This window comes from Amblyomma mixtum, chromosome 10 (genome assembly GCF_055824585.1).
Source record: "Amblyomma mixtum isolate Tamu chromosome 10, ASM5582458v1, whole genome shotgun sequence".
Classification (NCBI taxonomy): Eukaryota; Metazoa; Arthropoda; class Arachnida; order Ixodida; family Ixodidae; genus Amblyomma; species Amblyomma mixtum.
The window spans coordinates 183,875,541-183,902,346 of NC_143021.1; the positions used below are offsets into that span (position 1 = coordinate 183,875,541).

At 50.1% G+C, this 26,806-nt stretch overlaps 1 protein-coding gene across 2 annotated transcripts in view; it reads right to left on the reverse strand.

Moving 5' to 3' along the window:
• Window positions 1–26,515, reverse strand: part of LOC149327920 (uncharacterized) — a 77,505-nt gene extending 50,990 nt beyond the window's left edge. The window contains exons 1-2 of one of the 2 annotated variants that reach the window (XM_089563988.1): window positions 26,183–26,515; window positions 21,273–21,398 (exon numbers count right to left, since the gene is read on the reverse strand). In XM_089563988.1, coding sequence (XP_089420114.1) covers window positions 21,273–21,398; window positions 26,183–26,188 — 132 coding nt within the window. In that variant the 5' untranslated portion in view covers window positions 26,189–26,515. The remainder of the gene's footprint in view (window positions 1–21,272; window positions 21,399–26,182) is intronic. The other variant, XM_089563989.1, reaches the window with a different exon arrangement.
• Between the last annotated feature and the right edge of the window lie 291 nt (window positions 26,516–26,806).

Sequence of the window (26,806 nt, forward strand, 5' to 3'; positions counted from 1 at the left end):
CCACTGCTTACTCCTGGTAGTTCCCAAGAGTCTGTATACCTCCGTTTTTCAGGCCATGTACGACGACCCTACATCTGGACTCCTGGGGTCAGCACAAACGTTCCAGCATACCCCGCTAAGCTTCTAATGTCGAAAAATGAGGGCCACGGCTGAGCGGTACATCGCCAGCTGCACTCAGTGCCAGCGGTACACGCAACCTACCCGGGCAGCTGCACCCTGTAACACCACCCGGAGCACCATTTGAGCAAATCGGCTTTAATCTCCTGGGCCCATTTCCGATTTTCTACCATATAAACCGCTGGATAGTGGTTTTCGTTAATTTCCTTACACGGTACTGTGAAGGGGAGCCATACCCACTGCTACACCGTATTATGTGTCCTCGTGTATACTGCGATCTATAATTCTCCGCTATACATGTAAAATAGTTACCATCCGTGACCAAGGCCGGCAGTTCACCATCGACTTCGAGGAGCATTTTCTCATTTTTTTGCACTCCACCTTTTCCCCATTCGTCGCCTTACCAACCCCAAATGAATCGGCTAACCGAGAGCACGAATCGAACGATCACGAACAAGTTATCTAATTACGTTGATTCCAAGCACAAGACCAGGGACATCATTCTGCCGTTCATCCATTACGCTTTCCGTACCGCGTGCATGAGACTACTGGCTTCAGCCCCTTCTTACTCTGTGCTTGTCCCCCATTCTAAATCATCGGCACCATGCTACCATTTTCTGAAGAGCCCTCTGTAGCCTAAACGCTTTGTCTCGCGGAAGAAGCCCGGTGCCTTGCCAGCCTTCGTGCCCTCTCCTTCTAGGATCGATCTAAACCGCGCTACGACGCCCATCCCTGTCACGTTACTCAGAACGCTCATCACTTGGTCTTGTGGCGGCATGTCCGAGAGCGGAGATTGCCCAAGAAGCTCCTGTGCTGCTACGATGGACGCTATGTATCATTTCCCGAATTAGCGAGCTCATTTGCCGGATAGCCACCCTGACGGCAAACGGCCATTTTTCTGCGCGTAATAAAGGGACTCACGTTTCCCATTAACTATATGCGCGGCGCGACTTAACTAGTGCTGACCAGTGCTTTTTGATACGGCTCCTGCTTTGAATTCTCGCTTTTCAGCTAGAACTGTTAGTGGCATTCACCCTCTATTTCACTGCACAGTGCCGCTTCCACACACGCCGTGGACTGGCGCGGAATGTTGCGAGGAGGCTAGGAGAAACGTGCAAGGAGAACACATGCACAGCAAGAAATTACGTTATTCATAGCCGTACCGCCCGCTGGCGATTGAGCTAAGGAAAGAAAACAGGAGCCGTGGAAGAAATAGGAGGGACGTTGGTAAAAGTGTGTAGATAGGCGGGCAGGGGGAGGGAGGGGGGGGAGGAAAGTTCCGCTCTGCGATCTTGCCGGCCGGTGCGCTTCGCTGTCTGTGATGAATAGTTCTACCTGAGCGATGTGGTAGGAGAGTGGGGGAGAGAGCCGTCTGCACCGCTCTGGCGCTCAGGACATGGGGTATCTGTAGCAATAGTACCCTACCAGTGCCACTACTCTTATGCCATATCAGGAGAGTTGTCCGGGTATTCCTTGCTTTATCATTTCGCGCCGTCATTTCTAAAATCAGCTATCTTTGTAATGCGCTTCACGACAGGGGTAACTGTGCAGTTGAAGCTCCACTTTATAAGAAATAGTCTCGATGGAAAGCAGACGTGACGGCGCCTTGTTGAAACTACCCACTGACCAGGAGGAGGATGCAAGCAGCCTCAATGCCACCTCAGCGCTCCTAAATAAAGCAATCTAAGAGGGGTAGCACCACGGCTTGTTCACATCGCTCATCTTGCTATAGTCATGCCCGCAAACTTGGCGCTGTCCTATTCAGCGCATGCAGCGTTTCACTCTTCCGTCGCACGGTGAGTCAATGAGCCAGGCCTTCTACGGGCGGTGTTGTAGGATGATAAACTGCCGGGAACCCGACTTTGACCCGCCACTTCCGCCATTCCGGCTTCTGGATATCCGCGCTTCGCTTTCAGCGCTTATTGCTGCTTTCAGATGTAGCAGCGTTATCATCCAGCCATTCATTCAGTCCCGTTCTCCTATGTGACATGCTTCTACCTGACGTGCTGCACCGCCTGACGTGTTTTATTCGAGTTTCAGGCATCACTAGGAGCTTTGAGTGGCCGTCCTGGGCGCCTTCATAGCCCTAGACTATCTGCTGCCACTTAACGACGCGGCGGACACTGTCACGCCACCGCTTGTTTCTGCTTCTGGGTAAGACACACTCTCGTTTCCGCTTCTTTTGCCGAGACATAGCATGCCTCAGCGGCCTCATGCTGCCTCGCCGCCTCTAGATACCAACCTCCGCCCGTCCCCATCATTCACATCGCAACCGCTCGGCCCGAACACCACATTGACACCACATCCACCCTGCCACTACAGATGTATACTCCTGTTGAGTTCGTGTAACCGAGTTGTGTGCCGCACCCCCAGCACACCATTCCGCGGGTGGCTTTTGGGTCCAACCGACCAGCTCCCCCTCCGCTTGACAACTGCAGTCACAGACATCCACATCGCAGGGTCTACCTCCAGGCTCAGATTCCTAATACCATCGTCCTCCGTGCGGCCTAATCGACAAAGCCATCCAAATTACGTCATGACTGTACTCAGATGCTTGCTTCCCCACATTCCTGTACAGATTAATCGCCTCCGCAAGCGATTCATATCATCAAAGTCACGCTTCTGGGACGTGCTTTCATCGCTGCCGACCAACCCTACCGTCCCGGCACCCATATCATTCCGACCACTTTGGACATCTATATCATGCATATTGTCGCCTTATAAATGTCACGAATTCTTGCCTCCTGAAGTTTCCACGCTTCCAGCGCTGTACCATCCTTTTTTCTCATGTCTCCAGTTTTCACTACGCCGCAGACCAAGCAGCAATGCCACCACACTTTGATGCGAATAGATTACCTTCATTTACGGCGTGGAGCCCACATTCGCTAGCGCGTCACGCAGGCGCCGTTCTTTATTTTATAATAGTGTTTAATGCTCAGCCTGTGCGCCACAACTTAGTTTCGTCTACGCTGTTCGGAGCATCGGAGCATGTTTGGTAAAAACGACGTGCTTAGAACAGGTGCTAAAAACGTTTAAAATCTCCTCAGCAACAAGTGTGACCTGGTCAGTTTCTCTTACTTTAAAAAAAAACTAAAAATTCATCGACATATCTAAAAACCTTGACCATACATGTGGCTTGGAGCGAGCTCACTAGCATTGAGTCAAACTTCGCTAAAAATATTGTTACGTACTTAGCACGCCCGGGGGTTTATTCACAGAGGGGATCGGTCGGAGCAGGATGGAAGCAGGAAGCCTACCAGCGTCCTTCAGCTCTTTCTCTTCATTTTCTCCCTGTTGGTCAGTCCATCTTCTGCTTCTTCCGTCGAGGTTCTGTGGAAGCACGTGGCATTTCCCTCCTCGCAGACGAAGCCCGTCGGGCGAGTTAAATAGACCGTCTGGAATGGAATCGCTTGAGACGGGCTACATGCACCACCTGAGACTGGCGTGACCGTCGACCACTAGCAGTTAGTCGGGATATAACGTAATTAACGTCACTTATGCACTCCAACACAACAAACGGTCCAGTGTAGTGGGATAGCAGTTTCTGACACAGACCACGCTTGCGTAGAGGGGTCCACAACCACACAATGTCACCAGGAACATAAGAAACTTCCTGGTGTTGGACGTCGTAGCGGTTCTTGGAACGCTTTCACCAGGGTGGAAATTTGGGCAAGTCGGTATTGATCCATAACGTAAGAGTAGCGCAAAACCAGGACGACGGACACAAGGGGAGAGAACACACACCAACAACACAGGCGCTAACTTCCGACTGACGAAGAAAACCAAACCCAACCAAGTGAACGGAACCCGAGCAAAAGTAGCGCATGCGCTGACCTAAGATTAAAAAAAAATCGAAAAAAAGGTGCGAAAAATGCGATAAAAAAAGTGAGATCACGGATGTTTTGAACCCAAGAAGGCAGCTCTCGTTTAGACAAGGAAATGGACGGAGTACTAACGCAGTTATCTTGTAAGGCAGCAATCTGTGCAGCTTCCACAATTTCGCGAGTTAGATTATCTCTACACTTAGCAACGACTGAGCATTTGTCCAAAAAAGGCACGCACTTCCAATCTTTGCAGTGCAAAGCTAGATTGCGGCCGGTATAGTCTTCATGTTATTATTGTGCTCTCGAAGCCTATCGTTCAGGCACCTACCGGATTGCCCAATATACTGCTTGCCACAGGAGAGCGGAATGTTGTACACAATGCCCTCAGTACATTTAACAAATCTTTTCCTGTGGCGGATGGTACACTGCTGCTTTTGGGAGCTATGTGCGGAGGGCACGGACCTTTTGCATAACACACTGAGCTTTTGTGGAGCTGAAAACACCACACGAACGTTTGCCTTTTTCCCTATTTTCTTGAGATTGTGCGCGAGACAATGGACGTAAGGAATGACAGCCACCTTGCCTCTCGTTTCTTCTGTAGTGTTAGGTTCTTTCCGGAGCTTCTTTTTCAGCAGGTTTTCGGCGACTGTACCCACGAAATCTTTAGGGTACCCTGCTTCGAGGAACCTCGCGAGTTGTTCATGAAAGCTAGATGCGGATTGATGGGGGCATGACTTTTCAAAGGCGTTTTCCATGCAGAGGTTAATAATGCCTCGTTTCACGAGTTTAGAATGAGCTGATGTGTAAGGTAGAAGCGGTTTGTTGGCGCGAGGTGAATAGCACCAGCAAACGTGGTTGTCAATGAATTTAAGCCGAATATCGAGAAACCTAATCTCTGAGTCAGTAGGCATTTCGCTAGTCAATAGTAGCGGGTGAAAACACCCTTGTACAATGGTCAAAATGTCTGAAGTAACGGCCTCGAGGTTCGAAGGTGTGCAGTTAACAAGGAAGAGAAAATCGTCAACAAATCTGAAGATTCCAACCACACAAGAATTAGCAAGTCGGTCTTGGAGGATCCTGTCAAGGTGTGCAAGGTATAGGTTACTGAGTGCGGGGGCCAGGCAGGACCCAATGCATATTCCCTGCTTTTGAATGAACGGAACGTCTTGAAAATTTATGAAGGTGGAGCGCAGATAAAACAACAGCAATTCTAAAAAACTATCAACAGACAGCCCTGATTCATTTTGAAATGACACCGCACCGTAATGAAGGATCGATTCTTCAACTATGGTAAGTAGGTTATCATGAGGCAAGGAGTAATACAAATCTTTAACGTCAATGGAAAAGCCGAGAAGGCTCTGGTCGGACAACAATTTCACAGCATTAACAATTTGTTCTGAATTTCTTACAAGAAACGGGTCATTGACAGGCAAAATATTAATTTTTTCATTGGAGAAACAGAGCTATTGACTTCTGCCAAGTGTCTTGTTCAGAAATTATTACCCTAAGGGGAGCATCAACCTTGTGAGTCTTTGCGCTGAAAAACACTTCTAAGAAGAGACGCTTGCTATTTTCAATGCTCTTTGCCACTTTTGCAAGATTGAGCTTGTCACATAGCTTCATGGCTTGTGCCTTAAGCTTGGGAAGCGAGACCTTCTTACGAGCCTCAAAAACCTCTGTCACAGCACGGGGGGCTTTCTCATTGATTGTATCATTTCACCTTTTTTTCGATTTTTTTTATCTTAGGTCAGCGCATGCGCTACTTTTGCTCGGGTTCCGTTCACTTGGTTGGGTTTGGTTTTCTTCGTCAGTCGGAAGTTAGCGCCTGTGTTGTTGGTGTGTGTTCTCTCCCCTTGTGTCCGTCGTCCTGGTTTTGCGCTACTCTTACGTTATGGATCAATACCGACTTGCCCAAATTTCCACCCTGGTGAATCATATTACTAGTTCCTCGGGCATCTTTCTACATGTCTTCCAAAACCCAAGTGTGACCGTATCCCTGATTGCCGCTACGCTTTGCAGAGCACGGTCTGTTGCTTTCTGCATCCGCTCCGGTATTCTACCTGACGATGTGAGACGTCTTTTTATTGGTTTTAGTCCTTCCGCTGGACACTGCCGAAGGGTCTGCAAGATAATCAAGTCAGAGTACCACCGTTACGCACGCCTTTTGAGAGTGATTTTAGCCGTGCAACTGCAACGTACACTGGAACCAGATTCCGCAAAACGCCAGCTTCGTGAGCATCTGCTATTAGCTGACCGTACAACCGAAGCCCTCTGGCAAGTTCATCTGAAGGATCTTCGCTCCCGGTGCCCCCCTAAGTGCCCTAGCAACGTGAACAAAGTGTTCGTCCCTGACGGCGTCACGATTCCCCAGGACGTCATGCGGACGTTGGCCCTTGGTCCCAAGTTTGCAAGGGAATCTCCGAAAGCTCCGCATGAACTGCTCTCCATGGTGCGACGTGTATCCCGCCTGCCCGACCAAGAGGACTGTGGTCGGTGCATCGCCGATGGTGTGGACGTCCTTTCTCACTGTAAGCCTCGCCCCTCGAAAGTCAATGTGAATCGCGTCCTGTCCTTTCTAGCCGAACAGTCACTTTGTGTCCTCCCCTATGACAAAGAGGGAGGTTTTGCTGTATTTTCGCATGATACATTCAATGAGAAAGCCCACCGTGCTGTGACAGAGGTTTTTGAGGCTCGTAAGAAGGTCTCGCTTCCCAAGCTTAAGGCACAAGCCATGAAGCTATGTGACAAGCTCAATCTTGCAAAAGTGGCAAAGAGCATTGAAAATAGCAAGCGTCTCTTCTTAGAAGTGTTTTTCAGCGCAAAGACTCACAAGGTTGATGCTCCCCTTAGGGTAATAATTTCTGAACAAGACACTTGGCAGAAGTCAATAGCTCTGTTTCTCCAAGAAAAACTTAATATTTTGCCTGTCAATGACCCGTTTCTTGTAAGAAATTCAGAACAAGTTGTTAATGCTGTGAAATTGTTGTCCGACCAGAGCCTTCTCGGCTTCTCCATTGACGTTAAAGATTTGTATTACTCCTTGCCTCATGATAACCTACTTACCATAGTTGAAGAATCGATCCTTCATTACGGTGCGGTGTCATTTCAAAATGAATCAGGGCTGTCTGTTGATAGTTTTTTAGAATTGCTGTTGTTTTATCTGCGCTCCACCTTCATAAATTTTCAAGACGTTCCGTTCATTCAAAAGCAGGGAATATGCATTGGGTCCTGCCTGGCCCCCGCACTCAGTAACCTATACCTTGCACACCTTGACAGGATCCTCCAAGACCGACTTGCTAATTCTTGTGTGGTTAGAATCTTCAGATTTGTTGACGATTTTCTCTTCCTTGTTAACTGCACACCTTCGAACCTCGAGGCCGTTACTTCAGACATTTTGACCATTGTACAAGGGTGTTTTCACCCGCTACTATTGACTAGCGAAATGCCTACTGACTCAGAGATTAGGTTTCTCGATATTCGGCTTAAATTCATTGACAACCACGTTTGCTGGTGCTATTCACCTCGCGCCAACAAACCGCTTCTACCTTACACATCAGCTCATTCTAAACTCGTGAAACGAGGCATTATTAACCTCTGCATGGAAAACGCCTTTGAAAAGTCATGCCCCCATCAATCCGCATCTAGCTTTCATGAACAACTCGCGAGGTTCCTCGAAGCAGGGTACCCTAAAGATTTCGTGGGTACAGTCGCCGAAAACCTGCTGAAAAAGAAGCTCCGGAAAGAACCTAACACTACAGAAGAAACGAGAGGCAAGGTGGCTGTCATTCCTTACGTCCATTGTGTCGCGCACAATCTCAAGAAAATAGGGAAAAAGGCAAACGTTCGTGTGGTGTTTTCAGCTCCACAAAAGCTCAGTGTGTTATGCAAAAGGTCCGTGCCCTCCGCACATAGCTCCCAAAAGCAGCAGTGTACCATCCGCCACAGGAAAAGATTTGTTAAATGTACTGAGGGCATTGTGTACAACATTCCGCTCTCCTGTGGCAAGCAGTATATTGGGCAATCCGGTAGGTGCCTGAACGATAGGCTTCGAGAGCACAATAATAACATGAAGACTTATACCGGCAGCAATCTAGCTTTGCACTGCAAAGATTGCAAGTGCGTGCCTTTTTTGGACAAATGCTCAGTCGTTGCTAAGAGTAGAGATAAGCTAACTCGCGAAATTGTGGAAGCTGCACAGATTGCTGCCTTACAAGATAACTGCGTTAGTACTCCGTCCATTTCCTTGTCTAAACGAGAGCTGCCTTCTTGGGTTCAAAACATCCGTGATCTCACATTTTTTATCGCATTTTTCGCACCTTTTTTTCGATTTTTGTTTTATCTTAGGTCAGCGCATGCGCTACTTTTGCTCGGGTTCCGTTCACTTGGTTGGGTTTGGTTTTCTTCGTCAGTCGGAAGTTAGCGCCTGTGTTGTTGGTGTGTGTTCTCTCCCCTTGGAACGCTCTTGCGAAGATAAAATTCGAACGCGGGCAAGCTGGCGAGCTTCTTCAGCTCTGCAGAGTGTGGTCGCAAGAGAAGGTTCATCGTGGATGAAAAATGGTAGAATGGTGTCAAGGCCGCAGCGAGGTGAGCGAGCATAGAGCAGGTAAAAGGGGCTGTAGCCAGTTGTCTCATGTTGCGCTGTGTTGTATGCATGAGTGATGAACGGGAGGACGCCATCCCAGTCCTTATGATCTGCAGCGACGTACATAGCAAGCATGGTGGTGAGCGTCCGATTAGTGCGTTCTACCACACCGTTCGTTTGGGGATGATATGGCGTGGAGTGGCGAAAACTGCAGCTGCTGAGGCGGAGATGTTCTCCAACAACGTCCGCTGTAAATTGGCGTCCACGGTCACTAATGAGAACTGCAGGAGGGCCGTGCCGAAGAATGACGAATCGAAGTAAGAAGTTAGATACTTCAGACGCAGTAGCAGCTGGTATCGCGGCTGTCTCACAATAACGGGTTAAGTGGTCTACGCACACAAGAATCCATCGATTTCCTTTAGAGGACCGTGGGAAAGGTCCAAGGAGGTCAATGCCAACTTGCTCAAACGGGGCTGTTGGAGGTGTGATTGACCGCAGTTTGCCCGGTGGACTCGAAGTCGGCAGCTTAAAGCGCTTGCATTGCACACAGCTGGCTACATAGTGCTGGATGGTTGAACGCATGTTAGGCCAGTAAAACCGTTGTTGTGTGCGGTGGAGTGTGCGTGTCACTCCCAAGTGCCCAGACGTGGCGTCGTCGTGCATCATTTCAAGAACTGTGATGCGCAGGTTTTCGGGTACGACAAGAAGCATGCGTGCTCCTCCAGAAGCGAAATTCTTCTTATAAAGTAAACCGTCGCGAATGCAAAAAGTATTCTTTACACAATCTTGAGCGGTATCAAACAAAGAGGTTAATGTTTGGTCTCTGCGTTGCTCAGTTCGGAAAACTTGAAGATCGGGGAAGGCTTGTGAAAGTGGCGCCAAGTATTCATCAAAGTTGTCTGCGGCGTCATCAGTCGTTTGAAGCGGCAAACGGGAAATACAATCGGCATCTGAGTGTTGACGGCCGCTTTTATGCACCACAGTGAAATTAAATTCTTGTAGGCGCAAAGCCCATCGAGCAAGCCGGCCACAGGGGTCACGAAGACTCACTAGCCAGCAAAGCGAGTGGTGGTCGGTCACGACGGTGAAAGCATTTCCGTACAGATAGGAGCGGAAGCGCTGTACAGCGAAAACAACGGCGAAACATTCTTGCTCAGTAACCGTGTAGTTTCTTTCGCTCTTACTCAATGAACGGCTGGCATATGCTACCACGTGCTGATCGTGACTATGGCGTTGTATAAGTACAGCGCCGATACCGATACCACTTGCATCAGTGTGCACTTCAATTGGTGCAGATGGGCAGAAGTGGCGTAGGATGGGGCCCGAGGTCAAAAGAAATTTCAGATGTCGGAAAGCTGCATCACATTCGCTGGTCCAATTGAACGGTGCATCTTTATGCAGCAAACACGTGAGTGGGTAAGCGATGTCCGCAAACCTAGCTATAAAGCGTCGAAAGTACGAGCAGAGCCCTAAAAAACTCTGCACTCTGCATCTTTTTCACTGATTGAGGCACCGTAAAACTTTTGACAGCTTCAATTTTCTTTGGATCTGGTCGAACACCTTCTTTATCAACTAAATGGCCAAGAACAATTGTTTCACGGTTCCCAAAATGACATTTCTTAGAATTGAGGATAAGGCCAGCTCGTTCCATGCAATCAAGCACAATATCCAGGCGGCTGTTGTGCTCACTAAACGTTTTGCCAAAAATTACAACGTCGTCCAAATAACATAAACAAATTTGCCACTTGAGGCCACGCAGGATTGTATCCAAGAACCGCTCGAATGTTGCAGGTCCATTACATAATCCGAAAGGCATAACGTTAAACTCGTAAAGTCCGTCTGGTGTTATGAATGCCGTTTTTTCCCTATCTGCAGCGTGCATGGGGATTTGCCAGTAGCCGGATCTCAAATCAATAGAATAAAAGTATGAAGCGGAGTGCAGACAATCAATTGCGCCATCTATACGTGGAAGCGGGTAGACGTCCTTCTTCGTGGCCGTATTTAAGCGACGGTATTCAACACAGAACCTCCATGCGCCATCTTTTTTCTTAACAAGGATAACTGGAGCTGCCCAAGGACTGGAAGACTCTCGAATTATGCCTCGCTTTAGGATCCCTTGAACTTGGTCATCTATTAACTTAAGTTCAGTGGCTGAGACTCGATAGGGCTTCTGGCGCATAGGAGGTGCGGAGCCGGTGTTGATCGTGTGATGAATACGACTGGTAGGCGGGGGTGTTGAATCGTCTTTGGCAAAGTCGAACACGAACACGTGCTTCAGAAGGAGCTCCACTAGAGTGCGACGCTCGGTTGTGGGAAGAGCCTGATTAATCATAGCCTTAAATTGGGTCTCCATATCTCTTTTCACGTGCTGCTCACTGACAGAGTTGGTTAACGTCGCGACGGAACCTGACACACCTTCCTCGAAACGGGCGAGTTTGAGGCCCCGGGGCAACACAGCTGGCTCTTCAGAGTGGTTCACTGTCCACAGCTCTGTACGGCCTCTCACCACGGGAACGACGCAACGAGGCACGACGATACTCTTCTTAGAGCAGGCGAGTGTCGTAGGCTCTACCACAGCTTCAAAAGATTCGCACTGATTGTGAATTGAGGAAACCCGCACGAATGCTGCGGAGAAAGCTGGTACAATAGTGTCTTCTTCCACCGCAAATGCTCCCAAATCCGGTGTCGAGTTATCCACAAGAGCTGAAAGTAGTGAAGAATTCAAAGCAATTTCTCCCGTACGACAGTCTAAAGTTGCACCACACTCTTGCAGAAAATCAATACCAAGAATCACATCATGCGTTAACCGTGGTAGCACTGCGAATTCTGTTGTAAACGTTAGACCACCAATAACAACATCCGAAGCACACACACCAAGTGGAACCAAAGGTTCACCACCGACACCACGAAATAACGCTGCACGGTCAGCACTAAACATCACTTTCCTACCTAAACGGTTCTTAAACCTCAAACTCATAACGGATACGGTAGCACCAGTGTCCACAAGAGCCATTGTTTTCACACCATCAATAAACACTCCCAGTTTGTTCTTCAACATAAACACGGGCAGAGGTATATTGGACGTCATCGACTCGCCGGCGGCCTCACCTCCATCGGCCGCGCCTCCTAGTTTCCCGGAGGCGGAGGGGATGCACGACGTCGGGGAGAAGGTGACCGCCGTTGGCGCTGAGGTGGCGGCGTCACACTGCGGTCAGATGCAGGTGATGAACTCCGCAAATTGCTCGGGCGGTACGGGTCCCAAGCGGACGTTGGGGGTCGCTGCTGCGCGGTGTGCAGTTGTCCGTAAGTATGCGCCGGGGGTTGGAAGTCTTGAGAAGTCGGGAAACGACGGCGGCAATATCTAGCGATATGCCCTGCAATGCCACACCGGTAGCACAAAGGTTGAGAGCGCCAGCGACCGCCATAAAAGTCCTGGCGAACAAAGTCGCGACGTTGGCTGGAGCCAGGATCTCGCTGCTGACGAACCACGTCTTCTGGGTAGGTGGGCCTCCTTTCCGTCGGCTGGTGGCCATAACGTTGGGCAATGTTCCGATCGTCCATGGGCAAAGTGCCGTTAGGTTGAGCCCACGGAGTCGACAGGGCGGCAACATCTTCCCCCGGTGCAGGACTGTGCAGCAGATATTCTGTGCGGCAGAAGGTGTCCCTGGATCTGGACAATTCCTCGCGCACAATCTCTCGAATCACATCAGCCATAGAATTTGGAGGACAGGCTTCAACACTGGCTGTAGAGGTGACATTGGCCAATCTTCCGAATTTAGGGGTGATTCGACGCAGCCTAAGAGCTTCAAATGTTCTGCAATGTTTTATAACGTCAGCGGTGGTGCTCAGGCTCTCTTTGCTAATCAGAAAATTGTAAACATCTTCCGCAATTCCTTTCAGAAGGTGGCCGACTTTGTCTTCTTCAAGCATACTGGAGTTAACCAGCTTGCATAACTTTAAGATGGCTTCGATGTATGCTGTGCAAGTTTCTCCGGGTACTTGCGCGCGGTGAAGCAATGCCTGTTCCGCACGCATCTTCTTTGCCGATTCATCCCCAAAATTTTTCTTGATCTCGGACGTAAAGGTAGCCCATGAATTCAGAGTATCCTCATGATTGTCGAACCAGTCAAGGGCGGTGGCGGCAAGGAAAAACACCACGTTAGCCAGTTTAGTGGCAGCGTTCCAGCGATTGTATTTGCTCACCCGCTCGTAGTGTTTCAGCCACTCGTCAACATCCTCTTCAGGTTTTCCAAAAAATGTGCGGGGCTCTCGATAATGTGGCCAGTTGTTCGCTGTGGATATCCCGGGTTGCTCGGCATTGTCGTCTCCAGGCATGTCCGATGGCAGTGGTGGGAAGCCTGCGAGTCTACGGCTCCTTCGGTAGATGGAATGCTCCGTGGTCGATACCCGGCACCTCTCACCAAACTGTTACGTGCTTAGCACGCACGGGGGTTTATTCACAGAGGGGATCGGTCGTAGCAGGATGGAAGCAGGAAGCCTACCGGCGTCCTTCAGCTCTTTCTCTTCCTTTTCTCCCTGCTGGTCAGTCCATCTTCTGCCACGTGACAATATGTTGAAAAGAACTAGCGCTACACAGAAGCCAATACAGATGCCTCGGTTTCATGCAATGAAGTTCTGGTCATGTTGTACAATAGTAGAATTTAAATATAGCTTTAAAAGCCCGAGGAAGGATTCCAGTGTGATGCCGCACTTATTAGGGAAGGAAATTGACCCAGTCGTTTAAATTAATTCCCACACTGTCATGAAAAGTTCTTCGGGGGGGCATAAAATAAAACAGGTCCTCAATGTCCACTGAAAAGGCTGCATTATCGCCTGGAAACCCACTGCCGAGGCACTCCACCACGCTCATTGAGCACTGCACAAGAAAATGATTCGTTGGCGCCAGGCCCTTGAAGGAATGATTCAGACAGTTGTGGACCATTTTTTGCCAAGAGCCTTCTTCAGTGAGAATCGCCCCAACAAGGAAACCAGGCTTATGTGTCTTTGCAGTGAAAAAATTGCCGACGATTACGTTACTTCCTAATGGGAGATTTGAGCGCCGCTTATCAGTTGTTTCAGCGTTTCGTTAGACTGAGGCAAAAAAATTTGAGCAAGACATGGATGTACAATTGCAGACAACTAGTTACTTTTCACACAGTTTCTTCCTTCAATAAACACTCCAATAGCAGTTGATCCACCTTGCCAACCTGGCAAGTGGACGTTAAAGGTTGATTGCTATAGTTCGCTCCCCGTTGTCAGCGCTAACGCATGCAGCCCGCATCTCTCTCTCTCTGATCAGCCCACGTACCTATCCAGGCGTCCACTGACCCAGGGAGACAGTTATGCGCACATCATTTCCTTAAAATGGCACAACGTTGGCAATGCCAACGCATGCAGCGCACATCTGTCACTACCGCCACGAAGCTTAAAGCAAGATTATGGTGCCCGCTGTTCCAGGAGGCCAGTTATGAGCCTTTCCTTTGCTTTCCAAGCTCACGCTCCATTGGTTTCGCAGCTGAAAGCGCGACTAAGTGTCCACTGCTGGTTACAACGGACAACGGCGACAGCGATTCTCGACGCCGAAAAACGCAGAAACTGGCGCCAAAGAGCTGCGGTCTAAAACACACGCAGGACGTCTTGATGGCATTTGCGAACTTCATTTTCCAGACTCGCCTAATTCAGCCGATTGTGAAGTCTAAAGGTTAACGCCTTGGCTTTTTGAGGTTTTAAGTCTGACTTCATGAAGTTCTTCTCAATAGCATCGCTCACTTTCGTACTGAAAAGAGAAGACAGAACCTTAAACCCACCTTTCTTGTACGCTTGCAGGAGGCTGACCCCCTCCCGTTTGAAGTGAGCGACCAAGGGGCGCATGTACTTGGCCATTGTACGGTGGTCAGTCCAACTCCTCAAAACACAATTAACTCCCTCCGAGAGGCAGTGTCTCTTCTCCTCAGAAGGGGCTTTAGCAGCCACTCTGTTCGCCGCTGACAGAAGTTCATGCTTGCTGGGCCGTGTCTGTATAGAGTATTTAGAACACATTTCCAGGAGGTTGTAATATTCTGACGGAAGGGAGGCTCCATCAGATTACGTTTCAAAAGTGCCAGTTGCATTCTGTCTCCTTCTTGGGCAGACCTGGCCGAAAATCTTTCCAGTAAGCTTCAGTAAATAAAGTTGCCAGGCGATGATGCTCCTGATGCTTGCTTGAAGCAGCCGTCCAGGGATGCCCGAACTGAGTGCGGAAGTACCACAGCCAATCTCACAAACATCTGACCTGCCGGTAAAGCTACGACTTGAGAATCTTGCAGACACGCTTCCAGTGGCCTGGAAAAGGCAGTAGAGAACCGAAGAGCTGGCAAACATCTAACGGCGGAGCGCCACATTTAAGGCAGTGCGACAAAACACAGGGCAAACTGGAGCATCCATAAATGAACGTTTAAGGCAGCACAGAGCAACTTTGTGCTCACGCACTGGAAGCAATTTAGCTTTTCATGTGAAGAACTGCCACTGTTCCCCTGGGTTTCACCTGGTCAGTATTATTGGTCGAGGAAAACCAAGACGTAAGCGCGAGCTGCTGGAAGCGTTCTTAACCAGGAAAAACAAGCAGATATGTGTAAGTGACAATTGAATCATAATTACTGGAAAGGAGATTAAGCTTTTATTTCCGTAAAGTATTCCCTAACCTTGTCCAAATTATGCGCTTGCGAAGGAAGTATGTATAAATGTGGCTTGAATCCTCGGAACAAATGAGTTATAATTCCAGCGGTGTTGTGTGTGTGCCTCCTTGTCCTTTTCCTGCGTCTGTGTCTCTGGTTCGACCTTTGCGCATTGTGACCCAACTAGCCCAGCAATTTACTGTATTGAGCTGTTCACGATAATCGCACCAAACACGAAGTAGCTGCCTTGAACCCAAATACACTAATCTATTGTGTACGCCATTCCTCATGTACAGCCTTGCCGCCCACGCAAGGCTGGCGCACATGACTGAACTGCCGCTACGCATGCTTCGCAAGAGAGTGTATGCTAGCGCAGCAGTGGAAAAAAAGGCTGAGTGTACAATAGAGATTGACGCATGAGAGACAAGTGTTGAGCACCTGCCTGCTTTGTACGTGTACCTCCAGTGCAAAAGATGATTGCGAGAAACTTAAAACTTTTTCTTTTCTATGTGAACAGAAAATGATCCTCTCGACTTTCTCTTCCAATTTTTTGTTGTGAACACAAATCCAATAAGCATCAGAACGTCTATGTAGCAAATATTAGTCCTCATGCAGCATATTGTAGCGTGCAACGCCAAAAAGAACACCCGCGCAGAGACGAAAAACCTGCGGCGGTCACCCAGTGGTTCGAGCGCGCGCGAGAGAGCCAACTAACTTCTTCCTCTTCTAGCGCATGCACTACTTCTGTCTCTTCTTCGAATGCATGTATCACTGCCCCCCTCTTCTGCAGCATCGACACGATGCGGCGAGGAGAGAAAAGTCAGCGAAAGGGTAGAACACAGCTGCAGTGGACCGCAGTTCAGTCAGGTAGCCGGTCGTGGTAAGGCTTCATGCGAACAACGTGTACGACTTCAGTTCGGTGCGACCGGCGCGATGAACAAGCTGTCGGGGCGGGAGCAACTGCATAAGTCACATCACTGATGCGGCGCACTACTTCGTAAGGGCCGAAGTATCGGCGCAGCAGCTTTTCAGAGAGCCCGCGGCGACGAACAGGTATCCAAATCCACACAAGGTCGCCGGGAGCATAACTGACGAAACGGCGTCCACAGTTGTACTTAGTGGCGGCAGCCTCCTGTTGACGGTGGATGCGCAGGCGGGCCAGTTGACGCGCTTCCTCTGCACGCTGAACGAAGGTATCTACGTCGATGTCAGCGTCAGAGTCGCAGTAAGGGTCGACGGGCAACATAGCATCCAACGGAGTGGTCACCTGGCGACCGAAGACAAGCTGAAAGGGGGTCAGTCGGGTTGTTTCCTGCAGGGCGGTGTTGTACGCAAACGTTACGTACGGCAGAATGGCGTCCCAAGTTCGATGCTCGACGTCAACGTACATTGATAGCATGTCGGCTAGTGTGCGGTTGAGTCGCTCTACGAACCCGTTTGTCTGCGGGTGATACGCCGTAGCACGTCGGTGGCTCGTGTGCGTCAGAGTCATCACGGACTGGGTTAAGCGGGCCGTGAAAGCAGTTCCCCGGTCAGTAACAACAACGGCGGGTGCTCCATGACGCAAGACAATGTTGTGGACGAAGAACTGCGCCACTTCAGCAGCAGTGCCTTTGGCAAGAGACGTGGTCTCAGCGTACCGTGTGAGGTAGTCAGTCGCAACGACTATCCAACGCTTTCCAGACGAAGACTTCGGAAATGGGCCAAGGAGGTCCATGCCCACTTGATGGAAAGGGGTCTTCGGTGGATCGACGGGGTGAAGAAATCCGGCCGGTTTCAATGGAGGAGTCTTCCGACGTTGGCATTCACGGCATGTTTTGACGTAGGCCCGCACCGATGGGAGTAAGCTGGGCCAATAATACTTTTGTCTAATCCGCGCGAGTGTACGGCTGACTCCAAGGTGGCCGGCGGATGGTGCATCATGACAGGCACTCAAGATCTCAGACCGCAGCTGTGATGGTACGACAAGTAGGAACACTTCTTCGCTGTTGGCAAAGTTGCGCTTGTAGAGAACACCAGACCGTAAAGTGAAGGTGTGAAGCCCTCGAAGAAAAACACGCGGAATGGGAGCTTCACTGCCTTCGAGGTAATCGATGAGCGGCGCCAACTCCGTGTCCGCCCTCTGAAGCTGCGCCATTTGGGTGGTACTAACAGAGCCCAGGAAAGGAAAATCATCGGTGGTTTCTTCGGTATTGATTGGGATAGGCGCGCGCGACAGACAATCCGCATCCTGATGCTTGCGGCCAGACTTGTAAACTACTGTCAAGTCGTATTCTTGCAAGCGTAAGCTCCATCTAGCCAAGCGTCCTGAGGGGTCTTTGAGGCTCGCCAGCCAGCATAAGGAGTGGTGGTCGCTTACCACACGGAAGGGTCGTCCGTAGAGGTACGGTCGGAACTTGCAGATGGCCCATATCACTGCAAGACATTCTTTCTCCGTCGTAAAATAATTGGTCTCGGAGCGCGTAAGTGTCCGACTAGCATAACTGATGACCCGTTCTGCACCGTCTTGCCACTGGATCAGTACTGCACCAAGGCCAACATTGCTGGCGTCAGTGTGGATGTCCGTGGCAGCATGCTCGTCGAAATGGCCGAGTATCGGAGTGCTTTGCAGACGGCTGCGAAGCTCGACAAATGCAGCCTCTTCGTCGGTCCCCCACAGGAAGGGCGTGTCGTCACGGGTCAGTGCGTTCAGCGGTTCCGCGATTTTCGAGAAATCTTGAATAAAGCGCCTATAATAGGAGCACAGGCCTAAAAACCGGCGAACGGCCTTCTTGTCAGTTGGGCGTGGAAAACATGAGACGGCAGCAGTCTTGTCAGGGTCCGGGCGAACACCTTGTGCGCTGACAACGTGACCAAGAAAGCGAAGTTCCTCAAAGCCAAAATGGCATTTCTCGGCTTTGATGGTGAGTTGCGCGGATTTGAGCGCTTGTAGCACAATGCGCAACCGCTCCAAGTGTTGGTCAAAGGTGGGCGAAAATATAACGACATCGTCCTGGTACACCAGGCAGGACTGCCATTTCAAGCCGGAGAGGACAGTGTCCATCATGCGTTGGAAAGTGGCCGGTGCTGAGCACAGACCAAATGGGAGCACTTTAAACTCATAGAGGCCGTCAGGCGTCACGAAAGCCGTCTTCTCCCGGTCTCTCTCGTCCACTTCGATTTGCCAGTACCCGCTTTTAAGATCCAATGACGAGAAGTATCTGGCGTTCCGCAATCGGTCGAGCGCGTCATCTATTCTGGGCAGCGGGTAAACGTCCTTTTTGGTCACGCTGTTAAGTTTCCTGTAGTCCACGCAGAAACGCAGAGTATTGTCCTTCTTTTTGACAAGAACCACAGGCGATGCCCACGGACTGGTGGACGGCTGAATGACATCGTCTGCAAGCATCTCGGCAACTTGATTCTGAATGGCTTCTCTCTCCACCGGGGAAACACGATATGGGCGCTGGCAGACTGGTCGCGTAGTCTCGTCAGTGATGATACGATGCTTGGCGAGTGGAGTTCGGCCGACCTTCGAGCACGTAGCGAAACAGTCCGCAAATTCTGCCAAGAGGGCCGACAGAAGATCCCTCTGAACCGACGGCAAGGCAGGATTTATTCTGACTGACTGAAGAACGTGATGTGGGCCAGCATACTCCGGAGAGGGTCCTCCCACGGTGCACAAACCTGGAACCTCAGCAACGTCGTGGAGGAAGGCAATAGCCATGCCTTTGGCCAGGTGCTGATATTCGTTGGCAAAGTTAGTCAGGAGGACGTGGGTGCGGCCGTCACGTAGTTGGACGAGACCTCTTGCAACGGCAAGTCCCCGCTTAAGCAGCAGTGGACTATGGCTGTCCGCTAGGCCCTCGTAGTCATGAAAGAGGTCGTTCCGCACGAGCACCAGAACACTGCACCGCGGCGGCACCGTGACGTCGTTCTCGACAATGCGCAGAGCGTTGCTGCAGGGATCGCGGGAGTCAAAGCGCGCCACGGCCTGTTTGGTCGAGAACGTGACACGTGCCTTCTGAAAGTCAATCACAGCGCCGTTCGACTGCAGGAAGTCGATCCCCAGAATCAAGTCTCTGGAACACTCGGGGAGTACGACAAATTCACCAACGTACGTAAAACCACTAATCCCAACTCTAGCCGTGCATTTGCCCACAGGGGAAATTAGGTGGCCACCAGCGGTGCGAATGGGGGTCCCCGTCCACGGTGTCAGAACCTTCTTAAGTTCTCCAGCGAAGGCACGGCTCATAACAGAGTAATCAGCACCGGTATCGAGCAGCGCGGTAATGTCAGTGCCATCAATTGTCACACGCAAATCGGATGCAGCGTATCTGATACTGTCGCTGCCTATCTCTGTCCGGGTATCGTCGGCTCGAGGGTTCCGCGATGGAGGATCTTGACACGTCCCGACGTCAGCGGCCTTGCCTCCAGAGGTCGCTGGTGTTAGTTTTCCCGACGCGGACTCGGCGAGCGACGGCCAGCAGAGCTACTCTGGCGGCCAGGGCTGGAAGAGCGATAACGGAGAGGCGAAGGGGAACGGGACTCGCGCCTTCCAGAGTAGGCAGGGTTCTGGCGTGCCCAGAGATGCTGTGCAATCTCATGCGGTCGTTCGCCGTTCTGAGGGCAGGGTGCGTCGGGATGGAAACCGCGAAGGCCCACTTGGCGGTACGGACAGGCGCGGTAGAGGTGACCAGGCTCCCCACAGTGGTAGCAGAGAGGCCTGCGGTCCGGTGTACGCCACAAATCCGACTTGCGAGGGCGTGGCCCAGCTGCAGCAGATGCGGTTGCAGAATACGTGGCGATGTTACTCACGGAGGTCGACGGGGTCACACCGTAGCCAGGCACGCTTGCGTGACATGTGCCGATGTTGCTCACGCCAGGCGTTGGGGCAATGGGACCGTAGCCTGTCGTGCGACGTACAACAGATGCGTACGTGGGTCGGTCATCGAACCGGGATGGCGCTTCGGGGACAGGAGGTGCCTGCGCAGCCTGTCGCACCTCGGCCCTGACAACTTCGGACAGCGCTGCCAGCGGCGCAGGTGCAACCTGAGGCAGATGGATCCGTTGCAGTTCCTCCCGGACAACGGAGCGAATTAGTTCACGCAAGGTGTCTGCACTGCCGCCGAGACACGACGAAAAGCCTTCGGGCACCATGCAGTTGATGGCCCGGTTGTACTGGCGGGCCCGTTGTTGCAGCGTCGTCTCCATCGTGGTCGCCTCGGTTAGAAATTCCGCCACCGTGCGGGGTGGGCTGCGCACGAGGCCCGCGAACAGCTCCTGCTTAACCCCACGCATGAGATGGCGCAGCTTCTCCTCTGTCATGTTGGGGTCGGCGCGCTTGAAAAGACGGGCCATGTCTTCGGTGTACATGCGCACGCTTTCGTTCGTGCGCTGATTTCGGGAGTGCAGCGCAGCTTCAGCCTTCTCCCGGCGGTCAGCGTTGGGGAACGTAGCCAGGAGACTCCGGCAAAACGTCTCCCAGGTGGAAAGTGTAGCCTCGTGGTTTTCAAACCACGTCCGAGCAGTCTCTTCCAGGGCAAAGTAGACGTTATTCAGCTTGCGCTCGTCGCACCAGCCGTTGTAGCGTGCGACCCGCTCGAACGTCTCCAGCCAGTCCTCAGCGTCTTCGAACACGTCACCGTGAAAAGATGGCGGTGTTCGCGGTGGGTGGCAAAGGATCGGCGCCAGGGGCCTGGTGTCAGCGGCCATGGCAGTTGGACTCGACGGTAGAGGCTGGATCGGCGGCTGGGTCCTGATGTCAGTGGCCATGTCAGTTGGACTCGGCGGTCGAGGCTGCGTCGTCCTTGTTGGCGGGGGAAGGGGCCCAAATTCAGGCGACTCTCCGCGGAGACGGCGGCTGGGTCGCTGGTGAACCGGTGTGAGGTCCGTAGTGACGCTGTACGGAGTTTGCAGGTCGGGAAGCGTACCCAGCACTGCTCCACCAAACTGTAGCGTGCAACGCCAAAAAGAACACCCGCGCAGAGACGAAAAACCTGCGGCGGTCACCCAGTGGTTCGAGCGCGCGCGAGAGAGCCAACTAACTTCTTCCTCTTCTAGCGCATGCACTACTTCTGTCTCTTCTTCGAATGCATGTATCAATATGGACGAACGTACCTCTGCTGGATTCTGGTTCCCCTCCACGCAGAAGAAGCAAGGTGCACTTAAGAGAAAAAAAAGAGCCGCCTGCCAGTTCATCCTTGCCCAGGACGCCATGTATCTTTTATCTTTAGGCGAAGGCACCTAGGAAACAATAAACGATTCATTTTTTCATCACGGAGCAAGAGTAGAACATCAGGACGATAGCTTTTATTTTAACTATAATTATGAATTTAGTTCACAATACACAGCCCAACGAGAAACTTATATACAAGAATGAAGCGGCAGTCATTGCCATTGACTAAAACTAAGTGAGTTATGAAAAATCAGAGAGTATAAAAGGTCGAGCAAAGGAATCTGGACTTGAAGGTAAAAAAGAAAGAAACGAAAAGTGCTGCGCGTGTGAAACGTAGCAAAAATTACAGTTATCTTTGGGACAGATATGGTATATTTTCGTTAGCCAGTTTAAGAGTGGACTTGCTCACATACGCGTATGTATGCAACTGTTTTTTCGAGCCCTTCTGCCTTTTATAAGCTAATGGATTTCGCGCAGAATTTGTGTACACTTACAGCTGGCGTGAAAAAGCAATCTCCTCTTGAGTGATTGAATGAAAGCGAAAGTGTTGTCGGAATAAGAGTACCTTTTTTGTGGTCCTCTCCGAATATTAACAAAACTTCTAGCCTTCATTATACAATATTTTCTGAAGGTGACCAGATCATCATACACAGCAAATTGAAAAAAAATATAGAGCATGGGATATGACTGGCTCTGGACAATGCCACTGTTCACCGCACATTACTGACTTTTCAATAAAAACACACAGGCGGCCTAAATTTAAAATTATAATAAAATAGCAGCAGAGTGTCGTGCCGTAGCTATCTTCACGCGGTGAGAGAGGCCTCGAACGCGTTGTACTAGTGCTGCTTGTTTCGACACTCTTAGGCGAGTCAAACCTAAATCGATCTATATCACCATTTTGAACAGTTTATATAATACCGAGACCAACATTACGCCGGGAAAACCATGGTGTTCCGCAGCTCTAACTGGTAAAGGCTCATTCATAGGATTCGCCATCGGCGTGAAAAATTTTGCGCAACACATGGGTGGTTGCAGTGCTTACCGCACGGTTACCGCACTACCGCGTACCATGGCAGCGTGGCACCATACCATGCTAACACTCCCAACTCGGTAACGTCATGAGACAGCGTCCTTCCTCTTCCTCCTAACTGCTACCATTGCTTTGACGACTACATAAAACACATGAGCAGGTCTCGCCTTTTGGTACGTGGCAATGGTACGAGGGGGTACCCAAAAGAAACCGGACTTATTTTTGTTTGAACTTATTTGTTCACATTTTAAGCACAGACCTTCAATCTCCTTCAAAGTATTCACCACTTGCAATGATACGCTTGTCGAATCTTTCATTCCATTTTTCAAAACATTGTTTAAATTCATCTTTTGTGATGCTTGACAGTGCCTCCGTCGTTTTTTTCTTCACCTCAGCAACATCAGCGAAACGCTTTCCATTAACCTATTTTTTCATCCTAGGAAACAAAGAAAGTAGCAAGCGGCAAGGTCGGGAGAGTATGAGCGTTGAGGAATAGGGGTCATGCCATTTTTGGTCCAAAATTGTCATAGAGACAGGGCTGTGTGAGCAGGAGCATTGCCATGATGGAAAGACCAGTCACCCGACCGCCACAAATCTGGCCGCTTCCACCGCACACTGTTGCCAAATCTTTTCAAAACATCCAAGTATAAAGCCTGGCTAACTGTCTGACCCTGCGGAACAAATTCTCAATGGACGACTCCTCTCAAGTCGAAAAAACAAATCAGCATTGTTTTGAGGTTTGGTTACGCCTTACGAGCTTTTTTGAGGCGAGGTGAATTTGAAGTTTTCCATTGGCATGATTGTTGCTTTGATTCAGGATTCGATTCAGGAACACTTGAGTTGTCCCCATAGCATCGTCCTTGTACGTCTTTCTTAATATTTCAAGAGTTTCCATTCAACTTTTTCCGAGCAAAACTCAGAATTTCACCGGCGCACGCTGTTCACGAAAATCGGCCATTGCATAAACGACATTCACACAAAACAGTCGTCACTCTAAAACTCTGCCTAAGCTAGTCTGACCTCCTTCAACGACGGCACTCGGCTTACTGACTCTGGAATGTTCGTTCTATGCGCTCCTAGTGGCAAAACGCGGTACCACAGAAGCTTTGCCGACCAAAATATTTAGTCCGGTTTCTTTTGGGTACCCCCTCGTATAACAAGTTTAACCAATCTACAGCCACTTTTCTTATAACAAGACTGCCTTTATGACTGTCAAGGGCTAGGAGAGAAGTCCTACTTACAGTGCTAGTATGACGAAAACATAGAGGCATCTGTACTGTAAATATATGCATGTCCCTCTTAAATTCTCTGCCGCAGCATATCACCAGAATAAAAGACTTCAAGAGCTGTAGCTTAATCGCGTGTTAGAGACGTGTAGCCATTCAATGGATCGATTCTTTACAAATCGACGAACTTGAGCTTAGCAGCTGCTTCAAAATTTGATAAAAAACATCATTCGGTGAACTCCGTGGGCATGTCGCTCAACGCGTGCTAATCTTGAAGATGGGTGTTCGGATTGAATGTACAGCAAAAGATTCTCGATGTTGAAAAGAAAGCGGACCAAAGGAGGTTGCACGCATTCTTCGACGACATACAAGAACGCAATCGTGTTCGTAATAATATCTTCACACGCAAAACGAAAACTAATATCCAAATAATGATCTTTGTAACTGCTCATATAAACACAGAGCATAAGAGGCAGTTTTCAGTTTTTTTTCCTTCTATGTTTTGTAAATTTTTGCACACCACAAAGTAAATTTACTCATATAGCCAAGAATGTTCCGGCCACATGGATTCAACAATGCCAAAAACGAAATAAAAAGCAACAAAAAACTCCAAAAACTGCTACCACGTTATGCAGCGAGATTAAGCTAGAACCGGTAAAGGGATACTGCATTAAATTGCGAATTTCGGTGAAATTGCTGAAATTAGATTCAGAAAATGTGGTTATCTCATGTTGCACTCTATATGTTATGTATTTTTGCGCGAATAAAATTAATTTGTAGGTTTTGTGCTCGCGCGCCAATGCCCGGCCGCGGAGACGACATGGCTGTTTGATGTAACGCGTCTCACAGCCGAACAACCACAGGCAGAGCCATCCCTGAAATGGTAGGCCTGCAAACAGATAGGGGACTACGAGCCAAATCGAGCATTCCGCGGGACTGCCGGGAAAATCTAATCATTCCCCCATTCCCTCGTAGCATGCATCCCATATTCAACACTGAAAGGAGGGAAACAGAGCAGAAACACTAACCAGACCCTTCGATCCGATGGACAGCAAGTCAGTTGCGTACGTGGACGCAGCAAGTGGCAAGTCGGGTGCGGCGGTCGCCTTAGTGGCCGACGGCCGCGGTGCCCCCGTATCGGCAGCCACCATTAAACTCCGCAACGCGGGAACAGCTGAAGAAGTTTCGATTGCACTCGCTTGCGTTGGAACAGAAGCCAATTTTATAATTAGCGATACAAAACGGCCATCTATAAATTTATAAAGGGTAGGATCTTGCCGGAAGCGGCCAGGATTCTGGCCAATAGATGGCTAAAGCAAAAAATTAGCGTAAATTATAAATTTTTAAAGGGTACGATCTTGCCGGAAGCGGCCAGGATTCTGGCCAATAGATGGCTAAAGCGAAAAATTAGCCTAACTTATAAATTTGTAAAGGGTACGATCTTGCCGGAAGCGGCCAGGATTTTGGCCAATAGATGGCTAAAGCGAAAAATTAGCCTAACTTGGACTCCTGCACCCGCGTCCGTTCCTGACAACGACGCAGCCCACGAGTTAGCCCGAGCTCTCTACTTCCGGGTAGCTGTGGAGCCGCCCGACTGCCAGAACATGGACGAGTGTCTGCAAAATTACACGGAGATTGTTGAAAATTATAGGTTACAGAGGAGACTGGTGCCACCACCGGATAAAAGTGTAAACAATAGAAAGGCAATCGCAGAGCGGCGCCTCCAAGCTGGGAACTTCGTAAACCCGGTCTGGGCATATCATGTTCAGAGAGATGAGCAACAAAACGATAAGTGCAAGCACTGTGGGGCGAGAGGGACCCTCGACCACATAATCTCGGAATGCGCTAGCTGCCTAGGGGCTAAAGCAAATATAAATTGTACAGAAACCTGGGAAGCCCTGCTGCGGAACGAGGCCCCTGCTCCATAGCAACAAGCCATCCGCTTGGCGGAAGAAGCGTCGAGGAGTCAAGACATCGCCTGCTTCTAACCGCGGAAGTACCAGCCCCCGTAACCAAGGCCTGCGTGCCGGGGACGGGGAGTAAGGGCCTCCTTATCTGGTGGAAAATAAAGGTGATATCATCATCATCAGCTGTCGGCTCCCGTCGCACTTGGTTGGCATTGGTTCAGCTGTCACGCCTGGTAGCTCAGAGTTGCCATGATGTAAATACGAAACAAATCGTAGGTTGCAGCTTAGGAAGTGACAGTGGAAGTGATGACTATATCATTCTGATATCGACATTGCCACGGACTGGAGGCGCGGCTCCGACCCCGCTGCTTAATCGAACGACGACGAGTAAAATGAGCCGAGAGCATCACATTTCGCCCAGGCGTGCGCACCCAGCAGTCCATGGTAGGCTCAACTTAGTATAGTCCAAGTTAGCGCGACTAAGACAAGTTTTTCTGAATGAGGTATTAAAAGATTTTTTTCGCCGCAGCTAAATCAAGCGGCTTCATTCATTGCTCCAGCAGCACAAAACAATCAGCCACAGCGCAGGGATGGAATTGGAGGGAGATTTTAAATAGCAATTATACATCACGTAAGAAGCGCCAACAGCAGAGTGAGTGCTGGATGTACAATAGGAACCAATTTACCTGCATGATCCCTACGAGAAAGTATGAGGCAGTCGTTGTGGCTGGAGCATTGTTGCTAGAACGCTTGAAACTTGCCTGTGGAAATCGCACGAACAGGTTCTGGCAGGCGATCCTTGTGAAATTGACCTGGTTAGTAAATTCCGAACGTCGTTGTGTAATAACGACGCCGATGTTACTTTTCTAGCTTTGTCGAACTTCGGCTAAAAAGCTCTCCGCTCAGTTTTATAGCGAAAGCTTTTCTAGGCTAAGTCGGCGAGGTCGTGACACTGAAACGTGTTCGCAGAATGTGTCAGCAGCAGTTGTGACGTACAGCCGCCCACAGACTTAACACGATTGACGGAATGCGTGGCCTGGACTGCTGTCAGCGCCACGAACCGATAGTCATCGGGTGCGAGATAATGCTCTCGGCATGTTTACGTTGGCTGGCGATAGCTGGTGCGCCGCACGCTTTGACTGCTTTTTCGCTTCCACCTGATTGCCGCGTGGGCCGTGCGCTCGTCACAGGTGCGTTCCTGCGCATTTTGCTCGCCGCTGCGGCCCCCGCAACGCTCTTTCCTGTTTTCTTATCGAAAGAACCAGAAATTGCGCGCCAAGCTGCCGCGGTTCGCACCAGCTATCGTCAGC